At 41.6% G+C, this 13,883-nt stretch overlaps 1 protein-coding gene across 2 annotated transcripts in view; it reads right to left on the bottom strand.

Annotated features, from left to right (window-relative positions):
- fer (fer (fps/fes related) tyrosine kinase) overlaps positions 1-7,358 on the bottom strand; it is a 36,099-nt gene extending 28,741 nt beyond the window's left edge. For both annotated transcript variants that reach the window (XM_029656285.2, XM_029656290.2), the window contains exons 1-5: positions 7,143-7,358; positions 1,975-2,283; positions 1,278-1,451; positions 971-1,070; positions 318-501 (exon numbers count right to left, since the gene is read on the bottom strand). In XM_029656285.2, the coding sequence (XP_029512145.1) occupies positions 318-501; positions 971-1,070; positions 1,278-1,451; positions 1,975-2,184 (668 nt within the window). In that variant the 5' untranslated portion in view covers positions 2,185-2,283; positions 7,143-7,358. The remainder of the gene's footprint in view (positions 1-317; positions 502-970; positions 1,071-1,277; positions 1,452-1,974; positions 2,284-7,142) is intronic.
- Positions 7,359-13,883: the final 6,525 nt, after the last annotated feature.

The raw sequence follows: 13,883 nt of genomic DNA, 5'->3' as shown, positions 1-13,883 counted from the left end.
CCAGTGGTGTAGTGGAGGGTAAACACCTTTGTGGGAAAAATGCAAAGTATAAGGACTTAATTTACTCACTGCGAACAGCGTTGTTTACCTACCTTATTTTTCAATACTACATCACTGGTAACAAGACGTAACAAAGTAGCATGACTTAAAGTAACACATCATATAGAATTGAAACAAAGTAACCTAAAAGTAACCTAACATAACAAACACACTTGGAGCATACATCGCAGTACATTGACCTCCAGCATCTTTTCAAAGCCATTAGATATCATGAGTATGTTGTAATCCCTTCCCGAATCTCCGCTTGACACACTCACAGTGCACTGATCATCTCCTCCTGCATCTTCTGCAGGGAGTCGAGGAGGAGGGGCAGCGTGGTGTCGTGGTAGTGCTCCTGGTGGAGCTGGGCGCTCCGCACCGCCAGCACGTACTGGTTGTGGAGGTTGTGCAACTTCATAGTGGTCTTGTCGTAGCGCTCCCTCGCCTTCTCTGGCTCCTTGCCTGAAATCAAAACAAGAAGACATTTTTTATTTGTTTTATTTAACCTTTATTTAACCAGGCAAGTCAGTTAAGAACAAATCCTTATTTACAATGACGGCCTAGTGGGTTAACTGCCTTGTTCGGGGGCAGAAGGACAGATTTTTACCTTGTCAGCTCGGGGATTCGATCCAGCAACCTCTCGGTTACTGGCTCAACGCTCTAACCACTAGTCTGCACTAGAAATGCTGTGCTGCTGGTTTGTACGGAGGTTTAATTTGGGTGTGCCTCATCATTCGAGGGACATCATTGGGTGTGCCTCATCATTCGCCTCCCATGTCAGTCATACGATCTGCCTCCAAAGGTTTGGTGCGGTAGGTATTGATGCACTTCAGATGGTTTCTACTAAGACTTCATGCATTTCTAAGGAAAACTCCACTACGAAAACATATTCAACTTGAGTTTCCTGTCAATGTTCAGTAGAAATGTTTACCTTTCACCATTGCTTCTCTGTATTTTTCTTTGGCACTGTGGGCGTCCTTTGTCAATTGTCTATAGGTGCCCTTTAACTTTTCTAGGTCACTTTTTGTCACCTAGAAGAGATAATGTCAGAAACATCACATCGTCAACAAAAGCAACATTGGCATCTTTGACATAAGTAAAGTTCACCTCATTTATACTCGGACTACATGTGAAACACCCTGTCAACAAACGCTCCATAACCGTAAATAAAGTCAATGCACAGGGAGGATAGTGTATGAAGAAACGGTAAATGTGTGTAAGGTGAGTGCATACAATACCTTGTTCATCTCAAACTCGATCTGTGTGTGGATGCTCTGGTAGCTCTTCTTGACCTGCTGCTTGTCTTTGATCATCATGGTGAGTCTGTGCAGAGGGCCCGAGTTCAGCTCCTCCGCGTGACACTTCATGATCTTACTCAGCTGTTCCGTCTGCTGGACCATGTGGGCCCAAGACTGGAGAGATGGAGGTGGAAGAAGATAGATGAGAGGGAGAGGAAGAGGGATATGGGAGATCGCAATGTCACGCCTGATTTCAGTATATAGGAAAATCAACTGGAACTTTAAGGCATGATGTATTGTGCAAATGTTTTCTTCTTCGAAGCAAAAGCATTTAACGCCTCCTGTAGAACACTTTCTACACAACGCTGTGACTGATATCCCACTATAACCAACCCAGTTCCACACTCCCCTTCCAACATCCTGCTCAACAGCAGAAAAACAACCCACATTCATAAGTGTGGGATCCCCACTGGTAAAAACATCAGATAAAAAGGGAGATATGGTCTTAAATGAATCTACATGTTCACTGGTGTGTGTTGTGTCTAATAATATAGCATATCATTTTGGCTTCGGCGGTCAACAAACCACCATCTTATCATCTCCTATCTTGCCTTAGGTTGCTGTAGTCGGTGTTCACCGTTGGGTCTGTATTGTACCGGTCTTTACTGTGTATTGATATGTTTGAATAGGTTGATACCTTGGAGACGTTGCTGATGTAGTCCATCTGGGAGGAGTTGTCGTGCTTTTCCACCTGCTGGCTGATATTAAGGAGAAGTGATGCGTACTCCTTGTCGCTCTTCACCCGTAGCGTCATGAAGCGCTTCACCGTCTCCAGCAGCTTCAGCTCCCAGTCCTGCAGCTTCAACAGCCCGTCGTGGGAGTTCCGCAGGTCCCGTCCGAACCCCATCGTCCCTCTTCCCTTCAGTCTTCCTCAAGGCACGCTGTTTAGGCTAACACTTCGCTGGGCCGAGAGGACGGGGAAATCACCCTCAGGTCTGCATCTTTCCTGGAAGGAGGATTGAGAGGGACAGAAAACTAAGCATTGATATTTGCACATACAGAAGCTATAGTACATGGGTGAAACCTATTTTTCTACAAAGTACAGCAAACAGTTTGTGGATGGTTTTCTATGACATAGCCTAAATAAAAAGGCACTCCTTTCATTAGCCAAACCCTTTATAGACTGCAACAGCCTGTTAATGGAAGAGGCAGAGTTCTCTGAAATAATGAATAAGGAGGGGAGGATGACCAGCTTAGCTCAGGAAGTGGGTGTGAGAACAGTGAACAGCACAAAACTGAAGCTTAACAAGAGACGCAACACATAGACTAGCCCTAGCCGCATCACACCACAGCTCATCAGCTCTCAGGTAGGTAGCCTGTTAAACCACATGGAGACATTAAAACAAAGTTGATAGAGAGGCCAGAAACCATTGTTTGATATACTGTATCTACAACAACAGGATGTAGGCTGGTGAATTCTCTAACATGAGATATAAGGGTCAACCTTTATAGATAGGGCAGCTTTTATACACAGACAGACATGTGTATTCACTGTACCTCTGCTACTACTAGATTTTTAATCTGTCTTTAAACCTCAGGGGGGGAGAGCGGATTATCTCCGAGCCTTCTGTTCCATTGTCTCACACAAAATACTTTTTTAAAAGGGAGTTATGTCTCACAAGGGAGTACAAAAAAAAATAAGGTACCAAGAACATATCTTGAACTATCAGTTTTGGAAGGTAAAAAGTTTGGCAAATACAATTTGTCAAAGATGTACCAAGCATCCCAGAGGGTAGAAAAATGTGGTTTACTATTTGGGAATGTGCTTGTGTGTGTTCCAGTAAGATCACACGTGCCACCCACTGTAGACTAATTGGAAAGGAACGTCTTCAAATAGTGTGCCTTGGTCTAATATTTGAAAACGTGCAATCTCCCTTATGAGAATGGAGCGTCTGAAATTCAGAGATGTAGAAACTTAACAAGAACCGCCTCATTCGTCAAGCAGACTTGTCTAACCTGTGTCATCAATGGGTCATAGCATAAATACCAGGACAAGCACAACAAGAGGCTACTAAGCAAACACAAAAATGTCCTCCACATTCAGGAAACCTTTTTTAGTCTTGAATTGTAACAATTTAATGATACAGAAGATCATGTGAATTGTATTTAGGCTGTCCATGCAAAATCAAGTGGACGGAGTGTCAGGTTTTCGGTCACGGATCACAGTGAAATATTCAGGCTTGTTGCACATTCTTGGCATGATGATGTGAACACTGCCTGAAAGGAATTCAAAAGGCGTAATTTTACCACCCACAAGTCACAGGCTAACAAGGATGAGGTACATGACTCCACTCTACAGCGCGAGTACTGAAACTATACAGTTTATAGCTAATGCCTCTGGTTTACTTAAAAACAAGCTTTAAAATACCATTACAGAAGCTGGATCAGAAGCAAATCTTTCACAGCAGAAGACAAAAGCATGAACCGAACCTCAAAATGATAACATAGGCCTTTTATCATTGAGGAAACCCCATAAACTGACATACACTAGGCTACTAAAAGTTAACTAGCTAAACAGGGACTTCTGTATTAGCCTAGGCCTAACAACCATGCATTTTTGTGAAACTTGATCTCCTGGCTACCACTTGCCCCTTATATTACTGTGAACAGTTAACATCCCCTTTACAAGGTGGCTTTGAACACTTACCTGTAGCCACAGGCAACACCACACGTTTGACCTCAACAAAGACCATTTTCTAGAACACCTACCTTTAGTCAGAGAAGATCAAGGGAGCATCTTCAGGAAAACAGACTACAGTGCATGTTCAAGTCATCAGTCGCCTACCAAATGTAAAAGCCACCAGCAAGCATCCATAGAAAAAGTATGAAAGAAAACCACAAAGTGGTTATAATGCAATTGATGTAGGCCGGCCTAAGAATCAAGCCATGGGACACCAACAAGAGAACGCTAAGGGGGGCCGCAACTCCCTATTCTCAAACATCGTAGGCTATATGACAACAACAAAAAGATTGTTTTGTATGTTTCAATGTGAGTTTTATCAAACTATAGGCCTAACTATGACCAGACTGATTCATCCCACTAAACTAAAGCCACAAAATGTCAGTGTCTGACTGATAGGGAGACAAAAGTGGTGAAGGCAAACACCAACTAGGGATGGGGTAAGATCGATACAGTAGAGTATACTGTGACTACAAGTATCGATAAAAATGATAAAATAGCTAGGTAGCTAGCACTATAAAGTTGTACCTGCGCCGAAACTCCAGTATTTCTCATCCTATAGTCATTTTTACATGTTTTAAAATGGTGTGCCAACATGTTTGAGTACTTTTTTCTTCCTAAACTCGTTTTCTAATGGCTCTCTCTTGTTCCTCTGCAGCAGACATAGTGAGCAATATGTTTGGAACATCAAATTGAATAAAATCGCAGAATCTAAATCGCAAAAGCCAAACATAAAGAATTGAGATAAATATAGAATCGCAAAACGTATCACATGATATTGTTGGATGTTCCTGGCAATTCCCAGCACTATCACAAACTTACAAAAACAATGGAGTTGACTGCAAGAACACGTTTCAGCATTTGACATCCTGATAAACAAATACCATTGAATAGGTCTGTGTTAGTAGACATTTAACACCTTTCAAGGCTTTTTTTCACTCCATGCTTCCTAATGCAAGAGAGCCGCAAAGCTGCGGACTTGGAGCTTCAGGAACAGGAAGCTGTAAACTGTGGTACACTTTCACCTTTTTCCCCTGACACAAAATAATTGTTGGTTCCTCCATCATCCGGCAGGCAACATCTCAATACTTAGCCTTTAGGGTCTATAAAGACAACATTGAAAATTAAGCTTGCATAACATACTGAGTCATCCACAATAAAGAAATAGCCTCTGACTGGCCATCTAGTGAAAGTACAAGAGGGAGTTTGTTGTGTCACTTACGAGACGGATCACTTTGACCTGACAGTGTATCGTGACAACAACAAACCTTGGGTACAAAAAAGGAAATTCAACCAAAGCCAGCACATTTCATGAGCACATTTCATAAGCCCACAGATGTGAAAAACTTGTCAAACAATAAGTTAATGATAAAGATGAACAGCTCTCAATTTCAAACAACTCTTTGTAGTAAAAGATATAGGCTCTTTCCCTCCGAGCTTCACCAAGAACTAATAAAGTTTCTATTGAGAGTTTCAGGACAAAGCTAGTCCCCTGTGTATAGCCTTGTTATTGTCATTTTATTGTGTTACTTTTCATTATTTGTTACTTTAGTTTATTTGTATAAATATTTTCTTAACTCTTTCCTGAACTGCATTGTTGGTTAAGGGCTTGTAAGTAAGATTTTCACAGTAACACCGGTTGCATTAGGCACATATGACAACTAAAGTTTGATTTGACCTGAATGAGGGACAACGAGCAAGGTGCAATGCCCAGACTATTTTCATGATTTAATGCAGCCTGGAACAGCTACAGTAAATGGGTGTCAAATGGGCCACAATGTTGTTGTTGTTTTTTGACACATTTGGGTTATTTTCCTCCCTAATGTGTGCAACAAATGACGAGTCAAACAGTGTGGTTGTACACTTGCACACAGGAGTATGACAGCGAAATGTCTTCATGTGATGTTGTTACAATCCTCTCTCACCAGCAATAACACAATTAGAGTGGGTGGTGGTGGGCTGCTGAAGGAGATCATCAGTGGGAGTTAGCTAAGCTCAACAAGGATTTGCTGTGTGCTACAGAACAGGGTCTGTAGGGAGGGTACTGCTACTTGAATACCCCATCTGAGCGAGCAGTCTAGTAAAGGAATGTCCTCATTCTTCTCACTGGTGTGGCATGAAAAGGTCATGGAACTCAAGGCTGACAGACAAACAGTGTCCCTGACATGAAACAACTGATGATGATATATTGTTTTCTGGATTTGCATTTCTAACCTGTGTGTATTAATGTAGGTGTATGCAAACACTGTTGCTAGCTAATATATTTCATTTGGCCAATGAATAGCCTATCCATGATGGGAGAGAATATTGGACACAGCTGGTTGAGTGTGACAAAAGGTTTTGTCAAATCCTATTGGACCAGTTGGCTGTGATAAGGTTTGCTGTAACTGCATCCGTTCCCTCCGCCCATTTTGTAGCAATTCATAATACAGTACTTCACAGCAGCATTGAACTTTTACCCAATAATACTGGTTATACTGCAAACAAGTTGTCATATGTCAAAACCAGTTCTGCTAAAACAATAACAATCATGATTAACTATTTGAAAGCTGACATAATTTGAACCGTTTCACCTAAAATGGCTATTTAACGTTCCATGTTTCCCATCCCGAGGAAAGTTTTTGTTAACAATTATGCAGCAAAGCAAAGGCATTCGCTAGCTAGCAAGCTAGAACAACACAACAGCCAAATCTCCTTACAATGCGGCGATGCCTCTTCTTACCAAGTAAAGTCCAGTAGTTAATTAGCAAGAGTAGGCTAACTAGCTAAATCTGAACATAATCTGATTCACATTGGCTAACTAGCAAACTATTTTAGCGGTAGCGTGCTAGGTAACGTTACCCACAGTGACTATTTTACGGGCGATAAAACAGCTATGTATTATAAAAGGTCGCTATAATAATATCATGGCTAATTAAGTTATCCGTATTTTGATTAGCTTGCTAGCTAGCCCGCTAGGTAAACTTAGCTATTCCTGCTATTAATGTCGGGTGCCTGGCTGGACGTTTTTTTTTTTCTTTAGGAAAAAAATCTCCTAAACCATTCGTTCTCTAGCAAATATCACATCTACATGTCGATTCCGTTCAAATAGACAGTTGATACAATCAATGGCAGATTGCACTCACTTTATACTGATAGTTTCTTTTCTCTTCTACTATTTCTCAGTGTTTCCTGATTCCTTGGAATTCTTCTTTTCTTTTGCTCCGCTGCCCGAGTTGGGATTCGGGAGGGGTTTCCGCTTCGAGCTCTGTACTGGTACCATAGGATTATGACGTGTGTGTAAAATATTGTGTTTTAGAAAGAAAGATAAAATGTTAAATTACACAGCTTTGATCCTGATATGCAGTGCCTTCAGAAAGTATTCATACCCCTTGACTTATTCCACATTTTGCTGTGTTACAGCCTGAATTCAGAAATCTTTTTTTTTTTTTTTTTTTTTTTTCCCACCTTTATTTAACCAGGTAGGCTAGTTGAGAACAAGTTCTCATTTGCAACTGCGACCTGGCCAAGATAAAGCATAGCAGTGTGAGCAGACAACACAGAGTTACACATGGAGTAAACAATTAACAAGTCAATAACACAAAAGGAAGAAAAAAAGGGGAGTCTATATACATTGTGTGCAAAAGGCATGAGGTAGGCGAATAATTACAATTTTGCAGATTAACACTGGAGTGATAAATGATCAGATGGTCATGTACAGGTAGAGATATTGGTGTGCAAAAGAGCAGAAAAGTAAATAAAATAAAAACAGTATGGGGATGAGGTAGGTAAAAATGGGTGGGCTATTTGCCGATAGACTATGTACAGCTGCAGCGATCGGTTAGCTGCTCAGATAGCAGATGTTTGAAGTTGGTGAGGGAGATGAAAGTCTCCAACTTGAGCGATTTTTGCAATTTGTTCCAGTCACAGGCAGCAGAGAACTGGAACGAAAGGCGGCCAAATTAGGTGTTGGCTTTAGGGATGATCAGTGAGATACACCTGCTGGAGCGCGTGCTACGGATGGGTGTTGCCATCGTGACCAGTGAACTGAGATAAGGCGGAGCTTTACCTAGCATGGACTTGTAGATGACCTGGAGCCAGTGGGTCTGGCGACGAATATGTAGCGAGGGCCAGCCGACTAGAGCGTACAAGTCGCAGTGGTGGGTGGTATAAGGTGCTTTAGTGACAAAACGGATGGCACTGTGATAAACTGCATCCAGTTTGCTGAGTAGAGTGTTGGAAGCAATTTTGTAGATGACATCGCCGAAGTCGAGGATCGGTAGGATAGTCAGTTTTACTAGGGTAAGTTTGGCGGCGTGAGTGAAGGAGGCTTTGTTGCGGAATAGAAAGCCGACTCTTGATTTGATTTTCGATTGGAGATGTTTGATATGAGTCTGGAAGGAGAGTTTACAGTCTAGCCAGACACCTAGGTACTTATAGATGTCCACATATTCAAGGTTGGAACCATCCAGGGTGGTGATGCTGGTCAGGCGTGCGGGTGCAGGCAGCGAACGGTTGAAAAGCATGCATTTGGTTTTACTAGCGTTTAAGAGCAGTTGGAGGCCACGGAAGGAGTGTTGTATGGCATTGAAGCTCGTTTGGAGGTTAGATAGCACAGTGTCCAAGGACGGGCCGGAAGTATACAGAATGGTGTCGTCTGCGTAGAGGTGGATCAGGGAATCGCCCGCAGCAAGAGCAACATCATTGATATTTACAGAAAAAAGAGTCGGCCCGAGGATTGAACCCTGTGGCACCCCCATAGAGACTTCCAGAGGACCGGACAGCATGCCCTCCGATTTGACACACTGAACTCTGTCTGCAAAGTAATTGGTGAACCAGGCAAGGCAGTCATCCGAAAAACCGAGGCTGCTGAGTCTGCTGATAAGAATATGGTGATTGACCGTGTCGAAAGCCTTGGCAAGGTCGATGAAGACGGCTGCACAGTACTGTCTTTTATCGATGGCGGTTATGATATCGTTTAGTACCTTGAGCGTGGCTGAGGTGCACCCGTGACCGGCTCGGAAACCAGATTGCACAGCGGAGAAGGTACGGTGGGATTCGAGATGGTCAGTGACCTGTTTGTTGACTTGGCTTTCGAAGACCTTAGATAGGCAGGGCAGGATGGATATAGGTCTGTAACAGTTTGGGTCCGGGGTGTCTCCCCCTTTGAAGAGGGGAATGACTGCGGCAGCTTTCCAGTCCTTGGGGATCTCAGACGATATGAAAGAGAGGTTGAACAGGCTGGTAATAGGGGTTGCGACAATGGCGGCGGATAGTTTCAGAGTGGATGATAGTTTCAAAATGGATGAAATATATGTTTTTCTCTCACCCATCTATACATAATACCCCATATTGACAAAGTGAAAACGTGTTTTTACAAATGTTAGCAAATGTATTGAAAATTAAATACAGAAATATCTCATTTACATAAGTATTCACACCCCTGAGTCAATACATGTTATAATCACTGTTGGCAGCAATTACAGCTGTGAGTGTTTCTGGGTAAGTCTCTAAGAGTTTTGCACACCTGAATTGAACAATATTTGGATGAACCAGGTTTTCCTCTGGGATTTTGCATGTGCTATTCTGTTTGTTTTTATCCTAAAAACTCCCTTTTCCTTGCTGATGACAAGCATACCCATAACATGATGTAGCCACCACCATGCTTGAAAATATGAAGAGTGGTACTCAGTGATGTGTTGTGTTTGCCCCAAAACATAACACTTTGTATTCAGGACAGAAAGTTAATTTCTTTGCCACATGTTTTGCAGTTTCACTTTAGTGCCTTATGGAAAACAGGATGCATGTTTTGGAATGGTTAAAAACAATTCTGTACAGACTTCCTTCTTTTTACTCTGTCAATTAGGTTAATATTGTGGAGTAACTACAATGTTGTTGATCCATGCTCAGTTTTCTCCCATTACAGCCATTAAACTCTGTAACTGTTTTAAAGTCACCATTGACCTCATGGTGAAATCCCTGGGCAGTTTCCTTCCTCTCCAGCAACTGAGTTACAGTAGGAAGGACGCCTGTATCTTTGTAGTGACTGGGTGTATTGGTACACCATCCAAAGTGTAATTAATAACTTCACCATGCTCAAAGGGATATTTAATGTCTTTATTTATTTAATTTATTTGTTATTTTACCAGGTAAGTTGACTGAGAACACGTTCTCATTTGCAGCAACGACCTGGGGAATAGTTACAGGGGAGAGGAGGGGGACGAATGAGCCAATTGTAAACTGTTGTCTGTTTTTTTAATTAAAACCTTCTTATGGATCAAATCCCGTTAGCGGGATCGATTAGGCAACAGCCGGTGAAATGGCAGAGCGCCAAATTCAAATTAAATTATTAGAAATATTTAACTTTCATACAATCACAAGTGCAATACACGAAAATAAAGCTTAACTTCTTGTTAATCCAGCCACCGTGTCAGATTTCAAAAAGGCTTTAGGGCGAAAGCAAACCATGCTATTATCTGAGGACAGCACCCCATCAAACAAACACATGACAATCATATTTCAACCCGCCAGGCGCAACACAAAACTTAGAAATAACGATATAATTCATGCCTTACCTTTGAAGATCTTCTTCTGTTGGCACTCCAATATGTCCCATAAACATCACAAATAGTCCTTTTGTTCGATTAATTCCATCGTTATATCCCCAAAATGTAAATTTATTTGGTGCGTTTGATTCAGAAAAACACTGGTTCCAACTCGCCCAACATGACTACTAAGTTTCTAATAAGTTACCTGTAATCTTGGTCCAAACATTTCAAACAACTTTCCTAATCCAACTTTAGGTATTTTAAAACGTAAATAATCTATACAATTTAAGACGGGATAAACTGTGTTCAATAATGAAAGTGGAGCGAGCTCCAGGTCACGTGCACCAAACAAAACAGTCCACTTGGCTGTACACCCAGAAAGGAAAGGGCTACTTCTTCATTACTCAAAGAAAAACATCAACCAATTTCTAAAGACTGTTGACATCTAGTGGATGCCATAGGAACGGCAAATATATTTCTATTAAAACGGGCTTGCCATAGAAAACTAATGGAAAACAGATTGACCTCAAAAAAATGTTTTATTTGGATGGATTGTGCTCGGGGTTTTGCCTGCCAAATCAGTTCTGTTATACTCACAGACATTATTCAAACAGTTTAAGAAACTTCAGAGTGTTTTCTATTCAAGTCTACTAATAATATGCATATCCTAGCTTCTGGGCCTGAGTATCAGGCAGTTTACTTTGGGCACGCTTTTCATCCGGATGTGAAAATACTGCCTCCTATCCCAGAGAGGTTTTAATTAACTCATCTACCAGTAGGTGTCCTTCTTTGCAAGGCATTGGAAAACGTCCCTGGTCTTTGTGCTTGAATCTGTGTTTGAAATTCACTGCTCGACTTAGATACCTTACAGATAATAATTGTATGTGTGGGATACAGAGATGACGTAGTCATTCAAAAATCATGTTAAACATTATTATTGCACACAGTGGTCAATCATCTCCACTGATTGAAGTGTGTTTAACAAGTGACATCAATAAGGTTGTGTCCATGCAACTTATTATGTGACTTGTTAAGCAAATATTTACTCCTGAACTTATTTAGGCTTGCCATAACAAAGGGGTTGAAAACTTATTGACTCATGACATTTCAGGTTTTCCTTTTTAATTCATTTGTAAACAATTCTAAAAACATAATAGCACTTTGACATTGTGGGGTATTATGTGTAGGCCAGTGATACAACATCTCAATTTAATCCATTATAAATTCTGTCTGTAACACAACACAATGTGGAATAAGTCGAGGGAGTGAATACTTTCTGCAAGCCCCAATGTTCATCAAATCTTACTACTTGCAGGGTGTATGACAAAATTCTATGGAGGCATTTGTAAAGTATGCAGGCGCACTGTAAGGATTTCCTATTAATTATAATTGACAAGGAACAAACTGATAACTCTATTGGCCTATTGCTTGGTGTGAGACTCTTATCAGCTACATGTTTCTTATCAATTATAATAGCCATATTTTTACACTATCAGTTGAAAGAGACTACAATAGTAATGTTGCCTACTACATATTCCATAAATAAGTTCCCAGGGGTGGGACTGGGACCATATACACTACATGACCAACAATATGTGGACACCTGCTCTTCGAACATCTCATTCCAAAAATCATGGGCATTAATATGGGGTTGGTTCCTCCCTTTGCTGCTATAACAGCCTCCACTCTTCTGGGAAGGCTTTCCACTAGATGTTGAAACATTGCTGCGGGGACTTGCTTCCATTCAGCCACAAGAAAATGAGTGAGGTCGGGCACTGATGTTGGGCGATTAGGCCTGGCTCGCAGTCAGCGTTCCAATTCATCCCAAAGGTGTTCGTGAGGTTGAGGTCAGGGCTCTGTGCAGGCCAGTCAAGTTCTTTCACACCGATCTCAACAAATAATTTCTGTATGAACCTCACTTTGTGCATGGGGGCATTGTCATGCTGAAACAGGAAAGGGCCTACCCCAAACTGTTGCCACAAAGTTGGAAGCACAGAATCGTCTAGAATGTCATTGTATGCTGTAGCGTTAAGATTTCCCTTCACTGGAATTAAGGGGCCTAGGCCAAACCATGAAAAACAGCCCCAGACCATTATTCCTCCTCCACCAAACTTTACAGTTGGCACTATGCATTCGGGCAGGTAGCATTCTCCTGGCATCCGACAAACCCAGATTCTTCCATTGGATTGCCAGATGGTGAAGAGTGATACATCACTCCAGAGAACACGTTTCCATTGCTCCAGAGTCTAATGCAGCGAGCTTTACACCACTCCAGCCGATGCTTGGCATTGTGCATGGTGATCTTAGGCTTGTGTGTGGCTGATCAGCCATGCAAACTCGTTTCATGAAGCTCCCGAGAGGACAGTTATTTTGCTGACATTGCTTCCAGAGGCAGTTTGGAACTCGGTAGTGAGTGTTGCAACAGAGGACAGACGATTTTTATGAGCTACGTGCTTCAACACTCGGTGGTCCTGTTCTGTGAGTTTGTGTGGTCTACCACTTCGCGGCTGAGCAGTTGTTGCTCCCAGATGTTGCTCCCAGCACTGTAAGTGCTGTTATTGTGAAGGGGAAACATCTGGGAGCAACAACTGCCCAGCCTTCACACTATGTTATGATCTTAGTCAGATACTGCTGTACTGCGCAGCAGAGCATGGGCAAATGGCTCAGCTTCAAAGTGTTAGTGATCAATTGAGTGATATCTGAGCCCGGCCCTGTGTTGCCTAGGGTCCGGTTTTCAAGACTAGTCATTGCTCAGAATAATCAGGTCAGATTGTAATGTCATGGTGTGGGCCAACAACTCCATCCCAACTGAACAGGCTGAAATTCACTTACACTAAAAGAGTATTATCATAATTTTCACAATTTCAGAGTGTTATTTCGACCTCATAGTGTGGAAATATAATTAAAGAAAACTGGAAATCACGTTTGTGACTGCACTGCACCTTTAAAGCACTGCACATTGATTAACACACATTCCTGCATGAAGGTAGTAGCACCCTCTAGTGGCTTAAAATATCATGTATCATTTCCTAGTTCAGTCAAACAAAACCTGCGCCCAGTCTTTGTTTTACTACTTTTTTCTAATAAATACTAATTCAGAGTTTGTGACTATTACCCATGCAAAATAATTTGGCATTGATCATTTTCATGTTTTCTGGCAAGGTGATCGTCAGAGCCTTTGACACTGACAAAGTCCCTGAGGTGTGAAGTTTTGGAAACCTTACTCTTTTTGGAAACATTACTTTTTTTTAATGTTAAACCACTTGATGCCTGTTGAAACTCTATTTGCTCTTAGTATTAAGATATAGGTCAAATAATATGTAAAATGCTTGAAATTAT

This window comes from Oncorhynchus nerka, linkage group LG4 (genome assembly GCF_034236695.1).
Source record: "Oncorhynchus nerka isolate Pitt River linkage group LG4, Oner_Uvic_2.0, whole genome shotgun sequence".
In the NCBI taxonomy this organism is placed as follows: domain Eukaryota; kingdom Metazoa; phylum Chordata; class Actinopteri; order Salmoniformes; family Salmonidae; genus Oncorhynchus; species Oncorhynchus nerka.
Note: the sequence above shows the minus strand (reverse complement) of the source record. Positions and strands in the feature narration are given on the sequence as shown.